Here is a 22,256-nt window from a genome sequence, read left to right as displayed (position 1 = left end):
ATATTATTCAGTCATAAAAAAGAATGAAGTACTGATACATGCTACAATGTGGATGAAGCTCCAAAACACGCTGAGTAAAATATGCCAAACACAAAAGATCAGTGCTGTATGATTCCATGTATGTGAAATATCCAAAATAGAGAAATTCATAGAAACAGAATACAGATTGGTGGTTGTCAGACAGTCTGGAGGGGAGGGAGGATAGGGAAAAGTTGCCTAATGGCTAAGGGGTTTTACTTTGGAATGATGGAACTGTCTTGTGCCTAAATAAATGCTGTGGTTACACAACTTTGTAAATATACTAAATGCACTGAATCGATAACTTAAAATAATTATGTTAGCTTTAGCAGAATTTTTAAAAAATCAGTTGGGAATGTTTGTGTGGCTCTATTTCTGGGTTCTCTATTCTCCTCCATTGATCTCTGTGTCAACCCCTCGCCAGTGCCACGTAGTCTTGATTACTGTAGCTATATAATAAGTCTTGAAATCAGGCAGATTGATTCCTCTCCATTTATTTTTGTTTTTCAAAATGGTTTTAGCAGGCAACCCCTTCGGTTTCCCTCCCACTGTGGGAGCTTTTCTGTTCTCTCAATAAATACTGCTTTCACACACACACACACACACACACACACCCTGCTTTCAAAAAAAAATTGTTTTAGCTATATTAGTTCCTTTATGTTCCCATAAATTTTAGCATTATCTTGTGTGTATTTATCAAGCTTATGTACTAAGCTTTTCATAGGGATTACATTAAATCTATATATCAATTTAAGGGAAATTGACATCTTTACTGTGCTGAGTCTTCTAACCCATGAACATATGTTTCTCCATTTCTTTAGATCTTGATTTTTTAGGACCAGCACTTTACAGTTTTCAGTGTACAAGTCCTATATGTGGTTTGTTAGATATTTTCACTGGGTATAGGATTCTGGATTGACAGTTGTTTTCTCTCAGCACTTGAAAAATAATGTGCTGCTGTCTTCTAACTTCCTTCTAGTTAGCATGTTGCTGATGAAAAATATGCTGATACAGATTGAGTATCTCTGAACTGAAATGCATGGGACTGGAAGTGTTTCAGATTTCAGAATTTTCAGATTTTGTAATATTTGCATATACATAATGAGATAACTTGGTGATGGGCCTTATGTGTAAGCATGAAATTCACTTACGTTTCATATACACCTTATACACATAGCCTGAGATAATTTTATTTTTGTCTTGGGGACACTGAATAAACTGTGTGTGATGTGCCTGCGTTTTGACTGCAACATGTTGCATGACATCAAGTGTGGAATTTTCGACTTCTGTTATGTGGCGCTTGAAAAGTTTCAGATTTTGGAGCATTTTGTATTTGGATTTTTTTAATTAGGCGTACTTAACCTGCATTCTAATTGATTTTCTCCCATAGGCAAGGTGTAATTTCTCTGACTGCTTTTAAGACTTTTCCCTCATATTCAGTTTTCAGAATTTTAATTATGATGTGTCTTAGCATGGATTTCTTTCTGTTTATCCTGTTTGGGTTATGCTCAGCTTCTTGAATTTATAGGTTTATGTTTTTTGGAAATTTGATATAGTTCCCGTCATTATTTCTTTGAGTGCCTTTTTTCCCTGAGATTTTCTGTTTCTTTATTTATCTCAAGCATGTTGATCATTGCTCATGGCAGCATTTTTATTATGTCTGCTTTAAAATCTTTGTCAACCACCTTGTTGTTGGCATTAGTGAGTTTTTGTTTTGTTTTTTTTTTTGAGTTGGAGTCTCACTCCGTCGCCCAGACTGGAGTGCAGTGGCCGCTTCCGGCCACCGCAGTCTCGACCTGCGGGGCTCCGGCGATCCTTCCACCTCAACCTTCCAAGTAGCCGGAATTACAGGCATTCGCTACCATGCCCGGCTGATTTTTTGATTTATTGTAGAGATGAGGTCTCACTGCCCAGGCTAGACCCGCGGGCTCAGGCAGTTCCCTCACCTCAGCCTCCCAAAGGCGCGGGATTACAGGCTGAGCCACCGAGCCCGGCTAGTGAGTATCTTTTTTTCATTTAGTTTGAGATCTTCCTGGTTTATGGTATGATGAGTGATACATTGAAACTAGGTCATTTTTGTATCATGTTATGAAACTCTAGGTCTTATTTGCCCACTTCCATTTTACCTAGCTTTTATTGACACCATTCTGGCAGGGGAAGTGAGAATGCCACCTTGTTACTGCCTGGAGGAAGTAGAAGTCCAGGATTCCCACTCAGCCTCCACTGACCCCTGAAGTGGGGGAGCTTCTCATTACTACTGGGCCAGGGTAGGAGTTTGGCTTCATGTATTTTGGAGTTTCATTGTTAGAGTGTGAATTAGTTTCCTTGGCGACCACAACAGATTACTATAAACTGTTAAAACAATAGAAATTTATTATCTCACAGGCCAGGCGGCCAGAACTTGAAAATCAGTATTTTAGCAAGGTTGCTGCCTTCGAAAGGCTCTGAGGCAGAAACCATCCCATCTCCTAGTTCCCAGTATTTCCAGCAATCCTTGGTATTCCTTGGCTTTCAGACACATCAGTTCAGTTCCTCGCCATCTTCATATTTCCTTTCTCTCTGTGTTTTTATATTGTCTTTTAGTAAAGGATACCAGTCACTGGATTTGGAACCCACCCTAATCCAGTGTGATCTTATCTTAACTAATTACATCTGCAAAGACTATTTCCAAATATAGTCAAATTCGGAGTTTCTGGGTTGTCATGAATTTTGAGGAGACATTAATACCTAATACAAGGCATGTGTGTTCATATATCTTCTTGATAGTTTCACCCCCTTATTATTATATATGTCTTTTTTGTCTCTAACAATTTTTTAAGTCAACTTTGTCTTATGTCAGTATAGTCACTCCGCTCTCTTTGGGTTACTGTTTGCATGGTACATTTTTTTCCATCCCTTTACTCTGTTAAAAGAAAACCCTTAGACAAATTTAACAGAGTTTAATTGAGCAAAGAATGATTCCTGAATTGAATAGCCCCGGTACCAGAAAAGGTTCCGACAGGCTCCAGCACAGCCACACGGCAGAAGGTTTATGGACAGAAAAAGGAAAGTGACGGACAGAAAATGGAAGTGAAGGACGGACACAGCTAATTTGGTGGCAGCTTGGTTTCTGCCTTATTTGAATCAGATGTCAACAGTTGGTTGCCTTTGGCCAAAATGATCTGTTTATACATCCGGTTAGGTTACAGTTCACTGTGTACAGAAACATTTAAAATTATATGAAGAGGCAACTTTAGACTAAACTTAATTTAACAATTTTCAGCTATTTGTTTCTTTAAATCTAAAGTATATCTCTTATGGAAACTATATTGTTGAGTCACTGTGTGTATGTGTGTGTGTGTGTGTGTATGTGTGTGTGTGCGTGTGTGCATTCTGCCAATCTTTACCTTTTAATTGTCACTTAATTCATTAATGAAAATTTATTCATTTTCATTTAACGTAATTGTTGATAAGGAAGATTTGTATCTGACATTTTGCTATTTTTTGTGTCTCGTTTTTATTCCTCTCTTATTTCATTACTGCCTTCTTTGGCATTAAATATTTTCTAGTATACCATTTTAATTCTCAGTTGTTTCTTTTATCATATTTTTGAGTGGTATTTTTAGTGGTTGTCTTGCAGAGTCTAGTTAACATCTTAACTCATAATATTCAAGTTCAGATGGGGCATGGTGGCTTACATCTTATAATCCCAGCACTTCGGGAGGCCAAGGTAGGAGTATTGTTTGAGCCCGGGAGTTCAAGACCAGCCTAGACAACATAGCAAGACTTCATCTCAAAAAAAAAAAAAAAAAAAAAACTTAGCCAAGCATGGTGGCACGCACCTATAGCCCCAGTTACTTAGGGGATGGGGGCTGAAACAGAAGAATCACCTGAGCCCAGGAGGTTGAAGCTATGGTGAGCTCCGATCAAGCCACTGCACTCCAGTCTGGGTGTCAGAATGAGACCCGACACAAAAAATAAGATAAAATAATCAAGTTCAGATTAATTCCAACTTAATTTCAAAAACATTAAAAAACTATACTTCATTCCCTACCCCCTCACTTGTGTTGTTTTTGCCATACAAAAAAACTTTACACCTTGTGCACCCTTAAAAGTGGATTGATAATTATTGCTTTATGCAATAATTGTCTTTTAGATCACACAGAATAGGCCAGACATGGTGGCTCAGCCTATAATCCCAGCACTTTGGGAGGCCAAGACTAGTGAATTGCCTGAGCCCGCGGGTATGAGACCAGCCTGGACAACTTGGTGAGACCTCGTCTCTACAATAAATCAAAAAATTAGCCAGGTGTAGTAGCACATGCCTGTAGTTCCAGCTACTTAGAAGGCTGAGGTGGAAGGATTGCCAGAGACCAGCAGGTCGATGCTGGGGTGACTGTGAGCGTGCTACTGCATTCCAGCCTGGGCAACAAAGACTCCAACTCAAAAATAAATAAACAAATAAAATAAAATAAATCAGGATGAAAAGGAATTACAAAGCATACTCTGCCTTTATATTTACCTTTATAGTTACCTTTATTGGTGTCCTTGTTTTTTTTTTCATAGATTCAATTACTGTCGTGTCCATAGGATCCATTTAGTAATTATTTGCTTGTGATGAACTCTCTCAGTTATTTATCTGCATATACATAATAAGATAGCAAGGGCAAGAATAAACTTCAAGTTGGTTAAATGAGGAGCTTAGAAACATGGATAGAATATCCATATGAGGAATCTCGTCCATATTTATGTGTGAAATTTTGGAATGGTGAATATCTATCACCCTAAAAGAAGAGAATTAGGGTCATTGGTGAGAAAAGCAAAGAACAATTTAAGTGCCACAAGAGCAGTACTTTTTTCTGTCTTATTCCCTGATATAGTCCTAGTGCCCAGAATACGACCTGGCACATGGTAGATGACTATATGAATAATGAATCCTAGAGAACAGTGCTAGTGGGAGATTGAAAAAAATTGACCTCCAAGGCTAACCTGTGATGTTCATTAATCCTGTGACAGGATGATACACTTGTAGATTAATAACACAATTTTTAATATGTACCATTCTATCCAATGTTTACTATGTTAGGGGGTTTCATTTTATTTTGAGTCTTCCATGACCCACAAGCTCTTGGAGATATTATTGTATAATTTATTTTATTAAATATTTGTTTCTCACTTTGCAAGTCTCAGTGTGTGACTCCATTTTAAGGAAAAACAACATAAATAGTTCTTTATTACTGTTGTCTAATTAACATCTGTTTATTATCAGTTTACTGTTGATTTTCATGACAGAATAGCCGCTTAAAAGAGGAACAGATTTGGCACATACGGCACCTGCTAAAGGAACTAAGTGAAGAGAAGGCAGAGGGATTACCAGTTGTAACAAGGGAGGATGTTGAGGAAGAAATGAAGGAGAAATGGAAGTTTGAAAGAGACCAGGAAAAAAACTTGAGAGGTGATTTAGGAACTTACAAAACTATCATCAGTTTATTTCTTGAATGTTTTGATGCTTTTGTCTTCCAATATGTTCAAAATGCTGTAAACGTATTCCAGATGACATAATTACCATCACGACCACAGACACATGTAAGTAAATGGACAGGAGGGGGACATAACAAAGTGGGCAGAGGTGACAAAGCAAAGGGAGGAGGAAGAATAAGGGCAAAGATCAAAAACAGGCAGACTGGGAACAGGGGACAGTATTCTGTTAGATTCTGTTTCTCATGGTGGGTTTTTGTTTTGTTTTGTTTTGTTTTTTGTGAAATTCCACTGAATGGTGACTTCAGCGTCAGTTTAGATCTGAAAATGATAAGGTAAATAGAACCATGAAACATTACCCCCTGCAATGTCTCTAAGGGAGCCAGTGAGATGGGAGAACTAGAAAAGTCTGGAGGACATGAATAGAATTGATGTTTGGTATGGGTGACCAAGGACACATTCTTACTGAAGACTTAGGAAATACCGTGGTGTTGAGAGTAAGTCATGCAAGTTTTGACATTTGCAGTTTTTATTCCTATTCCTTCATCCTAAACCTGCTGCTAAGATTTCTAAAACCACTTTTGCCAGAACCTCTATAAATTCCAATTCTGCTAGGAAACTGGAAAACATGGGAAAGACACCTGAGTGCTATCAGCAAGCAGTACCAGAAGCTAGGAGGCACAAAATAAGGGACTAGACTAGATTTCTCCAAGTATTTCAGAGCACCTTAAAAGAGGAACAGATTTGGCACCTGGCACAAGGGCAGGCTGTTCACTCATTAGGTATTTGTTGTTTTGAGTGAAATAGTTTCCAAGACCAAACATCAATAGGATAGCTTCATTTTTTTTTTTTTTTTTTTTTTTTTTTTTATTTGGAGTCTCACTCCTTCGCCCAGGCTAGAGTGCCGTGGCATGCTCACAGCCATCCCGGCGTCAACCTGCTGGGCTCAGGAGATCCTTCCACCTCAGCCTTCCAAGTAACCAGAACTACAGGCGCGAGCCGCCACGCCTGGCTAATTTTTTATTTTATTGTAGAGATGAGGTCTCGCTAAGTTGCCCAGGCTGGTCTCAAACCCACAGGTTCAGGCAATCCACTTGAGTCGGCCTCTCAAAGTGCTGGGATTATAGGCTGAGTCACCGAGCCCGGCCCATTTTTAGAGTTGTCCAAAACTGTGCCCATAAACCTCCTCAAGTCTCTTTATTAGCATTCGTGATGCCATGAGTTGGTAGATAGCGTACTTTGCAGACTTCTTTCCTAGAGAGTGGGAATGCTCACTAAACTGCCTTTGAAGGGAATGGGCCCAGTTAGTTTAGGTATGCCTGTTTATGGTTTGGGCTAGCACAGGGATGTGTGCATCACACAAGACGGGAGCCATGTTGCATGGCTGACACGGCAGAGGTTGAGCATGCATGGTAGTCCAAGGAAGAAAGAAACCCAAGACTCAGAGGAAGAAGGAAAGTGAAAGAACAGAAGTGTCTGGAAAGAATTTCTGAGGTAGGTAGTTCAGTACCAAGTGGTCCCTGGCAACTCACTTTGGTGTGGAGCAGCTGCAGGTGCTTCACCTGGCAGCTTGTTACAGTGAAGACTCTCAGGCCCCATGGGAACTGCTAACTCAGAATCTGCATTCTGACATCCTAGGGATTCCTGTGCATAGCAAGTTTGGAGAAATTTTGCTCTTATCCTTTTCTTCCAACTTTTAGTTAGGACTCTTTCAGTAGCAAGGATAAAAATCTAACTCAAACTAGCCTAAGCATAAAGGGGATGTTAATTTTTTCGTATGAGCAAATCTCAGAAAGGGAAGGGTACTGGTGACAGGGATCCAGGGCCTCACATGCTATCAGATCTCAGTCTTAAAAAAAAAAAAAATTTGGGGTCAGGCTCGGTGGCTCAGCCTATAATCCCAGCACTTTGGGAGGCCGAGGCAAGTGGATTGCCTGAGCCCGCAGGTTCAAGACCAACCGGGGCAACTTGATGAAACCTCGTCTCTACAATAAAATAAGATAAAAAATTGGCCGGGCGTTGGTAGCGCGCGTCTGTAGTTCCGGCTACTTGGAAGGCTGAGGAGGAAGGATTGTGGGAGCCCAGCACATCGACGCTGGGGTGCCCGTGAGCGTGCCACTGCACTCCAGCCTGGGCGGCAGAGTGGGACTCTAACTCAAAAAAAAAAATCTGTATGTATGTGAGTGTATGTGACTAGAAGGGAAGGGAGAGGGGTGCTAAGAAAGTAGAAAAACAGCCACTGCATCCACCTTTTTTTTTTTAGTTGGAATCTCACTCCATCGCCCAAGCTGGAGTGCAGTGGCACACTCACGGCCACCCCAGCGTCTACCTGCTGGGCTCCCACGATCCTTCCTCCTCAGCCTTCCAAGTAGCCAGAATTACAGGGGCATGCTACCACGCCTGGCAAAAAAGTTTTTTTTTTAATGGTAAAGACAAGGTCTTGTCAATTTGCTTGGGCTGGTCTCGAACCCATGGACTCGGGCAATCCACTCGCCTCGGCCTCCCAAAGTACAGGGGTTAGCAGCCCAACCATCTTTTAAAATCTTCAGTGACATCTACCAGCCCCCACACCCAAGGCTGAACATGGCACAGGAACAGTTGGCTCAAGTGAGAGGACACCACCCATTTGGAGTATAGCAGTTCTGATAATAAAAGCACATTGATAAAGATATGTAAAAACATGTGCATCTTTTGGACCTCTAAACTGAAAAACTTCCCTCTGGCCTTATTAGAATGCATCAGTCATTCCATAAACATTTATTGAGCACCAGGCTTAATTGCCAGGCTCTGTGCTAAGTGCTGGATTTGCAGATGAATATGTGGTCTTGCCCTCAGGAACTCTCAAACCAGATGATGAGACAAACAACCAGTAAGTTGACTGTACTTGGTTTTTTTGAAAAAGCTTCCTTTTTGAAAATATTCAGCAACATGATACTTGGGCCTAATACTTTCACACAAGAGAAGGTCAATCAAATGAACTTTAGATGAGTGAATTAATTTACTTACAAAAATGATTGCCAAGGACCTGGGAGGGAGAGATGTTCAGAGGCATAAGTAAGAAAAGTGACAATGTACTAATAAAGAGTACATATAATATGAGATGTTGTAAAAAATAGGACCCTTATTAAGCTACAGCAGAAATAATAAATAAGAATAATAAATTTGTGGCTTTCTCAGTATATGTGTTAATTGCCTATTATATCTTCCAATCAAGCCTCAAAACACACATTTACTTTATAATTGGAAATTTAATTTTACTTGGATTTTGAATCATAAGGGATAAACAATAGTTTGAATAGTTTTAATTTCCCTAAATTATAAGTATAAAATAGTGTTTATAAGTTAACAACATTTTAATATCAGATCTTAACTTTATAAAACCAGATTGTAACATTGGTTGCAAGAACAATAGAAATGACATGGTGTCTTGATTTTATTTTCAATAGACATGCGGATGCAAATAAATAATGCTGAAAAACTATTTCTTGAGAAACTCAGCGAAAAGGAATATTGGGAAGAGTACAAGAATGTAGGGAGTGAACAGCATGCTAAACTCATTACCTCCTTACAAAATGACATCAATAAAGTTAAAGAGAATTCAGAGAAAATGTCAGGTCAGTTGCAAGAAAGCTAGTTCAAGTTTCGTTTTAAACATCTTTAAAGGGTTTTCACTGGTGGAAGAAAAAAGTTGGTCCTCCCTGAATCATTCAACACTTTCTGCTGTCAGGACAAGGAACAGTGAGAGTGAGTGGAAGGATAAAGGTGGAGGGAGGAAGCAGAACAATGACCCTAGGACTACCTTCGAAACTGAGAAGAGGGAATAAAGAGACCGGTATAGAGGAGAAATCCTGCAACCCGCCCCTTCAAGAAAGAAGCTTCATTTAGTGGGTGATGTCTGGATGTCTGCATAACTGGGCCTGGGACAGTTCCACGGAGAAAGGAGGGTGCTGGGGCCAGGTTATGTTAGAAAGAGAATTCACCTGAGGCAAGCTAAGGGAACTTAGCCAGACGAAATAAGCAGAAACATTATAGAGAAATGTCCAAGTAAATTAAGCTGTAGTCAGAAAAAAAAAAACAGAACAGACATGAGATGGGAAGTAGAGAGTTATAGAGCAGATGGCGTCAGGAGCAATCTGGACACGAGGAGATCAGCTGTGTGTCACTGGGCGACAAAGGTGAGCACAGTGGCTTAAAAGAATGCCAGAGATCCAGGGAAAGGAAAGAAAGAATAAATGGGGGAGTCTGGCCCAGTAGAGCACTGTGAGTGGGTGACAGTCCAGAACCCAGCTAGAAATGGTGCCCTGCATTGTGGAGAGCTTCCTGTGCATGGCCCCCACAATCCCCTGCTGGGCCCTGTTGGACGTTCTGCTTCTGGACCAATTTGTATGTGAGTTCCTCAGCTCAGGGTCTGTGTACCACAATGGTAGTATAAATTTGACCCCATATCAGTTCTGGGCTTGATAATGTCAGCCTCCTATCCCCATTTGTCCCCCAGCCACTCAGATCCTATCCCTGGAGAAAACCTCTGTTTCTTGTATAGCTATCAGAAATATTCTAGGCATATATCAGTATATACATATATATCACAAATAGCATGCTACAGATACAATTTTTCAACTTTTTCATGTAACAATACGAACATCCTTATAAATCAGTACACATTAATACTACCTCATTCTTCCAGCAGCCACATTGTCTTATTGTATCATAATTTTTTTAACCAGTCCCTTACTCATAAGCATTTAGACTATTTTCAGTCTTTCACTATTACAAATAATGCTGCAATGAATATCCTTACACATATCTCATTTTACTGCAACAATAACCTTGTGTTTATGTCATTTTCTTCATATTTATCTCTGAAGAGTAGTGGTTGGCTCAAACAGCCTGTTTAATTTTATTTTGATAAATGTGGCCCTCCATAAAGGTTATACTGAGTTGTATCTCTACCAGGTACATCAGGATACTATTTTCTTTCCTATGTCAATGGTGGGACTTGTTATTCATCTTTTTGTTCTGTCAGTCTTATAGGTAGAAAATGGTATCTCATTGTAGTTTTAATTTTCATTTGATTTATTAAACGTGGCATTAAATGTGTCTTTTTACAACTTCAAGGACTTAGGAACTAGGTACAGTGGTGTACACCTTGTAATCCAGCTATTCAGGTGGCTGAGGTGGGAGGATCAGTTGAGGCCAGGAGTTCCAGACCAGCCAGATCCAGTTCTCCACCCATGCCCCCCACAAAGAAAAGCCACATGAATTTTCTTCTCTGTGAACTATTTATTTACATCCTTTGCCCAATCTCCTGTTGTGTTCTGGCACTCTACATTTTAAGGAGATTAGCTCTTTAACTGTTTGTAATATGTTACACATTTTTTCCCCATTTGTCATTAGTCTATTGTTTGTGTTTTTTTTTTTAATGAGAAAATGTTACACTTATGCAAATAATTCACAGAAGTTAGATTGGAAAATATAGTTATTTAGAAAGTAAGTTAGAAAGAAAGAGAGCAAGAGAGGAGATTCACCTTTTCAAGGTAGGAGAGGAAATCCCAGCTTAGAAAACAGGGCAGCGACCATAGCTCAAAAAGCACACAGTCACTCCAGAGTTTAGTAAAGCAATGGCGCCTGACTGCTCATGGTTGAAGGCTTGTAAACATTCCTCTTGTTGGGGGCAGGTTGTTAAGGTGGTTGGGTCACCTCCATGTCATCACAGAGGACAGGTATGCACAGGTACTGATGTCAAGTGATGGACAGCAGACAGATGGATGGGTTAGTCACATGATTGCTGCCATGGTGACGGGGTCTGTCTGTGTCATGAAGGTCAAGAAGGGCTGATTAAGTTAACCTGGGTCTTATGGGTGGAGGTAAATAATTGAAATAGAAAAGCTAATCAGTACAAAACAAGCTGGGGAGGAGGTTATAAAACAATTATCAATAGCTACCTCTGAGAAACCATTTCTGTCCTTGGCTAGTGATTAGAGGATAAAGTGAACTGCTAGAAAAACATGAGATTTAGACAATGCTAAAATGGCTGCTTTTAGTTATAATAAATACATGTTTGTCCTTTCACCAATTTATAGTCTTTGATTTTATGTTTATGAGATTATTAATAAATTCTCCGATATTTTTTTCTAGAATTTGTATGGCTGTTTTTATATTTAAGACTTTGTGTTTGTGTGAGGAAAAAAATCCAACTTTACTTTTTCACCAGCTGGTTTTCCATTTGTCCCAACCTCATTTATCAAACACTCCATTTTTACCCTACTTATTTTTTACCCACTTATTTTACTTATTTTTACCTTACTTAAAAAGTAGGGTAAAAATATAGTCGAAGTGCTAACTTTTTTTATACTTTAATTTCCCATATATATCTAGGTCTCTTTCTGTGCTTTACATTCTGTTCCATTGATCTGGCTATGTATTTGTGCACCAGTATGATACTTTTTAAAAAGTTATTGTTCTAGGCTGGGCTAGGCTTGGTATAATCCCAGGGCTTTGAGAGGCTGAGGCAAGAAGATCGCTTGAGGCCAAGAGTTTGAGACCAGCCTGGGCAATATAGTGAGACCATTTTGCTACAAAACATACAAAAATAAGCCAAGCATAATGGTGCAAAAAGTTATATTGGTCTAATTTTTTCATATTTTTATTTTAGAGACAAGTTCTCACACTATCATCCAAGAAGTGCAGTGGCCCAGTCATAGCTCCCTGCAGCCTTGAGCTCTTAGGCTTAAGTGACCCTCCTGCCTCAGCTTCCTGAGTAGGTGGGACTACAGGGGCATGCCACCATGACCCCATTCCCCTATGCCTGACTTTTTTTTAAAGAGAGTTCTGCTCTATTGCCCAGGCTGCTCTTGAACTTCTGTCCTCAAGTGATCCTCTCACCTCAGCCTCCCAAAGTACTGGCATTACAGGTATGAGCCACCATGCTCAGCCTGGTGTGTTGTTTAGAACATGAGCTTGAGACAGTATAAGAGCTTCCTTACTCTTTTCCAGTTGCCTTCCTTTCTTCATCCCTGAGACAAAAGGCATGAAAACTCAAGGCAGAGGAATAAGCAGTAGGCCCAAGTTAGAAAAAAGGGACTAGCCATAACTTTGAATGAAACTTAAATTTTAATTATTGCAATAGACTGAACATATTAATTTTCTATTGGAGGAAATGTTATTACCACTAAGGAAACAGAAAAGTCACAGGATTTGCCATATGTTTTTACTGAGTGGAGGTCACTAGCCTCACAATAGGAATTTTAAAGGTAAGAGACAAAAATAAAGTTGTTTGACCTTCCCAAGGTCATGCTTGTTGGGAGTTACATATTGTGAGAAATGGGAGAACTGTAGCTGATGCCAGGTGGCATGGGATGTAGTTGCTCTTTGGGTTCTTTGACTTTACTACAGAAAAGAATTTTAGAGTGAGACACAGAGAAAGGTTTTATTTACTTATTTATTTAGAGTCATAGTTTCACTCTCTTGGGTTGTTTGACTCTACCACAGAAAAGTATTTCTTTTTTTTTTTTTTTTTTTTTTTGAGTGGAATCTCACTCTGTCACCCAGACTGGAGTGCAGTGGCCGCTCCTGGCCACCACAGCCTCGCCTGCTGGGCTCCGGCGATCCTTCTGCCTCAGCCTTCCGAGTAGCCGGAATTACAGGCATGTGCTACCATGCCCGGCTGATTTTTTTATTTATTGTAAAAGATGAGGTCTCGCTGCCCAGGCGGGTCTCGAACCCGCGGGCTCAGGCAATCCCCTCACCTCAGCCTCCCAAAGGCGCAGGATTACAGACTGAGCCACTGAGCCCGGCTCAGAAAAGTATTTCAGAGTGAGATACAGAGAGAGGTTTTATTTATTTATTTATTTATTTATTTTTTCATAGTCAGAGTCTCACTCTGTTGCCCAGACTAGAGTGCAATGGCATGTAGTTGCTCTTTGGGTTCTTTGACTCTACCACAGAAAAGAATTTCAGAGTGAGACACAGAGAGAGGTTTCACTTATTTATTTATTTATTTAGAGTCAGAGTCTCACTCTGTTGCCCAGGCTGGAATGCAGTGACATGCTCATGGCCACCCCAGCATCAACCCACTGGACTCTGGCGAACCTTCTGCCTCAGCCTTCCAAGTAGCCAGAACTACAGGCACACGCTACCACAATGGCCAATTTTTTGATCTATTGTAGAGACAAGGTCCCACCATGTTGCCCAGGCTGGTCTCGAACCCTTGGGCTCAGGAATCCTCTTGCCTTGGTCTCTCAAAATACTGGGATTACAGGCTTGAGCCACCTCGCCCAGTCACAGAAAGAGTTTTAAAGTACCAGTCATTAGAGAGAAGAACAAAGAAAAAGACACATTCGAGAGAATACAGGTGTCCTTATGGGAAAGGGCTGTTAGCAGAAAGCTTTATATATCATCCAAAATGATGATTAAGCAACCTATTTCTAAGCTATACTTTGATCACAAGTTTCAATTCTTATCATTTTACTCCTAAGTTTGCTGTGTCACAAGGAGCTTTTGAGATAATAGGAAAAGTACCCAGATGCCTGACCATCTGGTTTCCTGGTTATCTAAGCCTACTTGTAAGAAACTTGCTATCTGTATTTAAACTATGGTAGCTGTCCTGTCTCAAAGACAGAATCAGAAAGTTATCAGACCAGTGGTGGCTCTGGGGATGGCTCCTCCCTGCATGTATGTCTTCTGGTCTGTGACTGCCCCTCTCATCAGCACCTCCGCTTTGTTCTGCGTGCCTGACCCTATTCTCTTCTTGCCTCTCATGGAACAATCCTTGCAGTGTTCTCCTGCCCACATTCTGAAGAGAGCTGGTGTCATCATCTGCCTAATCAAAGATAACCAAAGACCTTTGTCCATGCTTCCTCATGATCAGCCCCAGCACCAGTTGTTCTTTGGTCACTTGCTTTATTCAGCTACCACCCCTAAGCCCTAGGGGGCAGGAGGAGACAGCACATAGAACTGCTTCCCTAAACTTTAGCTGGAAGGATTAGGTATAGAAAACAGTCAGTGGTATATCCAGGCCTAAGCTGTTTCTCCTCAGTAAACAGAAAGGGAACCTTAGGTTAGACCCAGGAATAGAGAAAGCATGAGGCAACTACAAGTCATTAGATAATTACTGTTACAGAACACTTTTTTAAATATCCTTTCACCAGAGGCCCATGTCAGGGATCTTTAAAGTTCTTTGTACACTAACAGCAAGTTAAAGAAATTGGGTTCAAGTCTACTTACAAAAAAAGAAACATTACTTTTTTGAATGTTAATTTCTTTTTCTATAAAATGAGAGTCCTTAGGTCATCTCCAAGAGAACTCGCATTCTCAGCATCTGCTTTTTAATGTCTTACCTTATTTAATCCTTAAAAGTTTCTTTGAGTTAGATATAATTATGCCCAATTTACAGATAAGAAAACAGAGGCCCAGAGAAGTCAGTTACCATAACCACATTCACAGACTTAGTAAGTAGTAGAATAGGGATTTGAACTTAGTTGTGTTGGGCTCCAAGCCCATAGGTTTCAAATAGTCCTCCCAGCCCTGATTCAGTGAGTTAAAATGGCTATGAAGAGATTGCTACCTGGCCATTATTTCCACTGGTCCCTTCTTGATTTCCTCCAGAGGGGTCTGAAAAGGAGGCCACCACCACAGGAAAGGATCAGCACAATGGAGCTGTGTAACACCTGGAAGTGGGAGAGGAGTGAATAACAACTCCCAAGAGCTGGTAGGGGATAAACCAAAGCAGAGCCAGACAACAGGGAAGGCGGGACAATGCAAAGTAAGCCGTCACCAACATGGCTTGAGTCAGCTTCCAGACTTTTACATTCCCCCTTTTTATTTTACTATATTCACAAATGAATGGTTAATAGTTGTTACCAGAAGCATCATCTGAATCTGAATCACAAGAGATAACAATGAGATTTTTCATACTCATCTTGTGCTAGTCACTGCTTTTTTTTTTGAGTTGGAGTCTCACTCTGTCACCCAAGCTGGAGTGCAGTGGTACACTCACGACCATCCCAGCGTTGACCTGCTAGACTCAGGTGATCCTTCTGCCTCAGTCTTCCAAGTAGCTGGAATTACAGGCATGCACTACCATGTCTGGCTGATTTCTGATTTATTGTAGGGATGAGTTCTCACCAAATTGCCCGGACTGGTCTCGAATCTGCAGGCTCAGGCAATCCACTTGCCTCAGCCTCCCAAAGTGCTGGGATTATAGGCTGAGCCACCAAACCCGGCCTGCTCTGCTTTTATGAGGAAAAATAGCCCCCAGAATTTGATATAGGATTTGGAACAGAGTCAAACGTTAACATTGCCTCTTTGGTATTAATTTGGCAATAGAGAGAGCTACAGCTTTAGTCAGAGCATATTTGGTAATCTATTTTTTATGATTCACAGTAAAGAATTGATATTTAAAGTTATCAAGCTCCAGGTTTTATGGTTTCCTTCAAATGCTAAGAATGTAAAATTCCTTATAGCTAAACTCCTGATTCATTGCAACTTTTAGATTGATTGTTGAGTTTGGGTGGGTAGAAGTTTCAACCAAATAACTAGCATTATGGGCTAGGTCCTGAATTGAAAAAGAAATTTCATCAGAAATGAGCTTGGAAGGATTAAAATATTCAGGAGATTACTTCAAATGAGAGTAAGAAAAATACAGGTTATATGACTGAGAATAGCAGGTTAGACTAATAGAGACTTCCATTTCTTATTCTTCAAATGTCAAACTAGACTTGCTCCCAGAACCTAGTGAGTGCTTGTCATGGACCACTGCCTCCAACGTTCCTGCCCAACTCAAGTAGAGGCAGAAATTTACCCCTTTTTCTGGTCACTCCACAGCTTGGGAGAACTCTCTCCTTTTCTCTCCTTACTCCCTCTTTCCCTCCCCACCAAATGTGCCAGTGAAGATCCATCATTTGCTGGTTGCTACCCTGGGGCTGAAGCCTCAAATCACTGTCCACCAAAGACATCAGTTTGCCTAATTTAATTTTCTTCAAAATATTTTTCAATATCTATTGTGTCCCAGGGATACAGTAATACAGAAAGATCTGGAAGAGAAGCTTTTACTTTCTGCTCTCAGAGTTTTCATCTAACAGTGGAAACCGCTGTGCCAGGACAAAGTGGATGAGGGCTAAATAACTTTTGCCTAGCTCTCTGGCCCCCTTGTTCCAGTGGTAGCTGCCCTAGTTTGGCTGCCGGTCTGTTTCTTCTGTGAAGAAAATGTTCTCTGAAATAATGTCCCAAATGGAAGTTAGGTTCTACAGCACTCGTGAGTACAACACTATTGTTTAGTTACTCAATAAGTTAAATGACCGCTGTAGACCTGTCCAGAAATCTAGCAACTATGACTTTCAACATCACTTGTATGAAAAAAATACTTTCTGACTTCCAAATAATTGTCCTGAATGTGTTAATTTTTTTAAAAAAAATTTTATTTCTGTGGCTTTAGGGGTATAAATGATTTTTGGTTTACATGGATGCATTGTAGAGTAGCTAAGAAGTCTGGGCTTTAAGTGTACCCTCTACCCCAACCTGTGCACACCATACCCGAGAGGTGACTTTTCATCTCTAACCTTTCTCCTACCCTCCCCAATCTGAGTCTTCAGTATTCATCTTGCCATCCTATATGCCTTTGTAGATTCTTAATTTAGCTCCCATGTGTACAGGAGAATATGTAGCATTTGGTTCTCCATTTCTGAGTTCACTTAGGATGATGGTCTCCAATTCCATCCAAGTTACTGCAGAAGGCATTATTTCATTCATTCCTTTTCATGGTAGATAGTATATATGGTATATGGTATATATCCCACATTACAACTTTGCAATTGTGAAGTATACTGTCCTGCATCTGTCATAAATAAAGCACAACTAATGGGGACATATAATAGATGTCATAATAAACCACAACTACCTTGATTATGCTCAGATTAACTCATTTAGAGTAGTACACTGTTCTCATATTTCACACTGACTGCCATACTCAGTCTCTGCCCTAATGTAACCTCCTCAGAATAGCTTGCTGACATTGCTATATCTAAAATAGAGAATTTTAGTTGTTCTCCATCACATATATCACCACCTGAAATATTATTTATTTATCTGTCTACTTATTTATGATCTGGCCTCCAGGTAATAGAATGTACATGATGCAAGGGGTTTTATCTGTCTCAATCAGCAGTATTCATAGTATGTTCAATATTGCCTAGCATTTAGAAACAGCTTGATAACTACTTGTTGAAAAAAAAGAATGAACAAACTGGACTCATCTTGCTTTCTCTCCATGCTCTAAAGAAGTCTTTCTGTCACAGTGTCTCATTTTCCTTGAATGGAGGTGTTAATTATATGATTTCTAGGCAACTTTCAAGACCTAAAATTTTATGATTTTTTTGTTGTTGTTGTTCTCTCAGTAATGACACTTATAAGAAAATCTACAGAGGTCAGAGAATGCTGCATCTCGTCTCTATCCTCCTTTCTTGCTCTGAGCCTATCTTATAACCAGATCCTTAATTTCCTTAATTTGACCTTCCCAGCCTCCTTACAACCTCCTCACTCTCCTCTTCTCAGTCTATCTTTCCTGCCCTAGGAAACATATGCCAAGAATAGTGAGGGTCTCATTAGATGGAGTCAGATGTGCAGGCTACTACTCAAGCAGACAGTAAAGTCTTTATATTTCTATTGTGGAACCATAAGTCGTGTGATACGAAAGTGTAGACTGCCACACATAATACTAAAGTGTTTCTAAATTCTCCCTTGGGAAAGACAGACCTTTGAAAATACAAACATTCTTAGGAGCGAGATCTTAAACTAATTTACATTAAAGTACTAGTAAATTATTAGAACATTTCTTCTTATTGGAGAAAGTAGATACTTCAGTAAAAATGCACCCTAGAAATACAGTAAAAAAAAAATATGTTGAAAGGAGAGGTACCTGGGATCAGCATTGTTAAGGCTTCTACTTTTCTTTTTAAAGAACAGTATAAAATCACTCTGGAAAATGCTAGAAAGAAAATAATCAGAGAAACTTTGTTGCAACTGGAGCAAAAGAAGGAATGGGCCACAAAGGTATAGTTCAATTTTTTTTTCAAAACAAAATAAAACTGCCCCCCCTCATTTTTTCCTTGGATATATTATAGTGGTTAAAAAGTTGGGTTCTAAAGGTGGGCAGTTTGAATATAAGTTACAGTTCTGTCACTTAATGGCTATATAATGAATTTGTTATCTAACTTTTCTAGGCTTCTGTTTTCTAATCTATAAACTGGAAACAATGATAAAACTTGCCTTAAAGAGATGCTATGAGTATTGAATGAGATGATTTAAGTAGCTTAGTGACTCACCAGGAGCAAGAGCCCAGCGAATTAGTATTCAGTTATTTTGTAAACACAAAGAATACAAGTTGAGTATCTCTTATCTGACACATGTTTTTAATTTGGGATTTTTTTGGATTTTGGAATGTTAGCATTAGACAAGTCGAGCATCCCAAATTTAAAAATCCAAAATTCAAAGTGCTCCAAAATCTGAAAATTTCTGAATGCCAACATGATGCCCAAAGGAAATGCTCATTGTAACATTTCAGATTTCAGATTTTCAGATGCTCAACTTGTAATAATGGTTATAACAAAATGTTGAAATAAAAGTTTTAGATGAATTATACAATGAAATATGATTTGTCTAAAAAATTCCGGCTACTTGGAAGGCTGAGGCAGAAGGATCGCCGGAAACCAGCAGGTCGAGCCTGCGATGGCCGGGAGCGGCCACTGCACTCCAGTCTGGGCGACAGAGGGAGGCTCCAACTAAAAAAAAAAAGTGCTTTCTTATATGTCCAAATCTAAGAGAGTATACTCTACACTGTTGGTACTTTTAAAAAATCTGGGGCCAGATGTGGTGACTCATGCCTATAATCCCAGCACTCCCAGGCCAAAGTGGGAGAATTTGTTGAGGCCAGGAGTTCAAAACCAGCCTGGGCAACATAGCAAGACCCTGTCTCTACTAAAATAAAAATAAATGATTAGATAGGCATGGTGGTACATGCCTGTAGTCCCAGTTACTCAGGAGGCTGAGGCAGGAAGATGGCTTGAGCCCAAGAGGTTGAGGCTACAGTGAGCTGTGATTATGCCACTCTCCTCCAGCTTGGGTGACAGAGCAAGACCCTGCCTGGGGGCAAAAAAGGGGAGGGATATAAAGCATTTTTTTCAGGTATAATGTTCAATTTTGTATGTTTTCTAATTCCTTTGTTTTACACAAACTTCCTGACCTTTTTTTGGACAGTCCTTCTTCTATCACCAAACAACCTTCAAAATCAGTGTTGTCCCCACTGAGATTTTCTATTCATCTGGGAAATTTTTTTCCAAGTCATAAACATCTGATCTTTTTTATTTTAAAGTTCTTTACTGAATTTCAGTTGCTATTGTTCATAGCATCCCTGTTGGTTCAGTTGTGTTTTCAGTATTACTACTTTCTTGTTGCACTATTTTTACTAATTTACACAAATATGGAAGATTAGAGAAGACTGATCAGTGGTTTGTCTGTCCATGCAATTCAGTCACTTTGTGACTGAATCTGACTAGATGGTGAAATCAACCATTAAATGATCCGACCATGATTAAACGTGCATATGTAGATCAAATAAGCATATAACTTCAAGCATATATTATAAGGATTGTTCTAAATGCTCTTCTGAATATTTTATATTTAAGTCTCTCAGCAATCCAGTAAGGTGTAGACACTTGCTAAATGAGGAGACTAAGGCATAGAAACATTTTGTGACTTGTCCAAAGAAAATGGGAGAATCGAGATTCAATTCAGGAGGCTCCTTCAGATCTGCTTGTCATCACTACATTAGACATGTTCTTTTTTCTATATAATGCTGAACACTCAAATGCTTGAATGAACTTTCCTCATTTTATATGGCTATTTTATCAATACAGCTCAACTTCCTATAATCCAGTGCTGTGCAACCACATATGTACATTGGAGTAACCTGAAAAATTGTTTTAACCTGGGTGGTACCTAGACCCCACATGTAGAGAAGCTGATACATTGCCCTGGCATGTTGCCTGGGCTTCTGGATTTTTCAGAGCTTCCAGGAATTCTGATGTGCTGCTAAGTTTGAAACCACTGTTCTATTGTTAGTTAATTAAGCCATTAGCCAACTATCTCCAGTTAGGAGATACTACCTGCTTTCATTCAAATAAAATTCTACATGGAGGATGCTAGGATTATTAGCTTCAGCTGGAGCACAAAAGTTCCTGGTTCCTAAGAAATATAGGTCCACTGTTAATTTAATAAGCGTGATTTACAGAAATTTCGTATTGCAAATCTTTGAACTCTAAAGACTTTAACAGATAAGTTTATCCTTAACATACTTTTAAATTATTTCTGCCCATGTTTATGATCTAGAATATTTTTCTTTATTTCTCTTATTTTCGTTGTGCCTTTTAGTTACTGAATATTGAATTGTAGCATGATATTCATATAAAAGTATATTACAGAGAAATCCCACCATAAACTATTATAAGTGAATCTACATTTTATGAACCTACTGACAAAATGTGGTTTTTTGTTGTTATTGTTTTCTTTGTCTAAAATGCCTTTCTTCAGGAGACTGGCTACAGCCTGCTGCCCTGAAATTGCTTGCTGTTAGGTTTGTAAATATGTATATTATTACTGACATGCAAAAATTTTTCAGATAAAAAATAATGTAATTTGTTCAAGCTTTTGCTAGATGGTGGATTATATGTAACTATAAACTTGAAGAATGATCACTACAGTTTAGCCATCTTAATTATGGAGCAGATCGCTTCATGTTTGATTTTACCATGGCAGTCAGATTCAGTCACAGTGGAGGCCAGTTGAATGGTCGGGCACACATTGTCCAGTTCTCCAAATCACCTGGTTCTTGACTATCCCTTTTGTTAAAGAAAGAACAACTGAACTAAAAGTTCTTTTTTTTTTTTTTTTTTTGAGTTGGAGTCTCACTCTGTCGCCCAGACTGGAGTACAGTGGCCACTGCCGGCCACCGCAGCCTCGACCTGCTGGGCTCCAGCAATCCTTCCGCCTCAGCCTTCCAAGTAGCTGGAACTACAGGCGCACCCTACCACGCCCGGCTAATTTTTTTTTTTTATTGTAGAGATGAAGTCTCGCCAAGTTGCCCAGGCGGGTCTCGAACCCACGGGCTCAGGCAATCCACTCACCTCAGCCTCCCAAGGCGCGGGATTACAGGCTGAGCCACCGAGCCCGGCTATACCAAAAGTTCTTAGGTATGTTCCCAAAAGTAATTGTAAAACATAATTTAAAATGAATGATTAGATAAACTGTGCATCACTATTGCTAAAATTATGAATCACCATGTGGCAACTCTTCCTTAATACAGAAACTTTCTTTTAGAATGCTGTAAAGTTCATTGACAAGAGCAGTTATCGAGAGATCTGGGAGAATGACTGGCTAAAAAAAGAGGCAAGTGGAATTTATCAAAACAATTTCTTCGTTCTCATTTTTTGAACTGGAAACAACTTTTTGTTATGAAGTCATGGGGAAAGCATGGTACTGTGACTGACCAAGATAAAGTGAAATTCAAGTGAAGTCCTAATCTTGTTACAAGATGTTACCCAACAAATATCATAATCTCAACAATAACCAGAAATAATTTTGGGGTTTACCATTTACACAATATACTCAAATGTGCAAAGTTACTTTATGTCCTAAAATGGACTGGATTTTCCTCATGAGCCTACTTTTTCCTGGATTAAAGACAGGGCAAGACTAAAGGGTCATCCAAATCTCATTTTCTGTTGAAATTGCCT

At 39.5% G+C, this 22,256-nt stretch overlaps 1 protein-coding gene across 1 annotated transcript in view; it reads left to right on the top strand.

Annotated features, from left to right (window-relative positions):
• The window catches only part of CCDC83 (coiled-coil domain containing 83), a 59,333-nt gene that overhangs the window by 19,673 nt on the left and 17,404 nt on the right, over positions 1-22,256 (top strand). Inside the window, exons 4-7 of the mRNA XM_008071237.1 lie at positions 5,290-5,452; positions 8,922-9,089; positions 18,428-18,519; positions 21,841-21,909. Coding sequence (XP_008069428.1) covers positions 5,290-5,452; positions 8,922-9,089; positions 18,428-18,519; positions 21,841-21,909 — 492 coding nt within the window. The remainder of the gene's footprint in view (positions 1-5,289; positions 5,453-8,921; positions 9,090-18,427; positions 18,520-21,840; positions 21,910-22,256) is intronic.

This window comes from Carlito syrichta, unplaced genomic scaffold (assembly GCF_000164805.1).
Source record: "Carlito syrichta isolate Samal-C Ts95f unplaced genomic scaffold, Tarsius_syrichta-2.0.1 Scaffold112660, whole genome shotgun sequence".
NCBI lineage: Eukaryota > Metazoa > Chordata > Mammalia > Primates > Tarsiidae > Carlito > Carlito syrichta.
The sequence above is the reverse complement of the archived record's forward strand: the minus strand, read 5'-3'. Positions and strand labels throughout refer to the sequence as shown.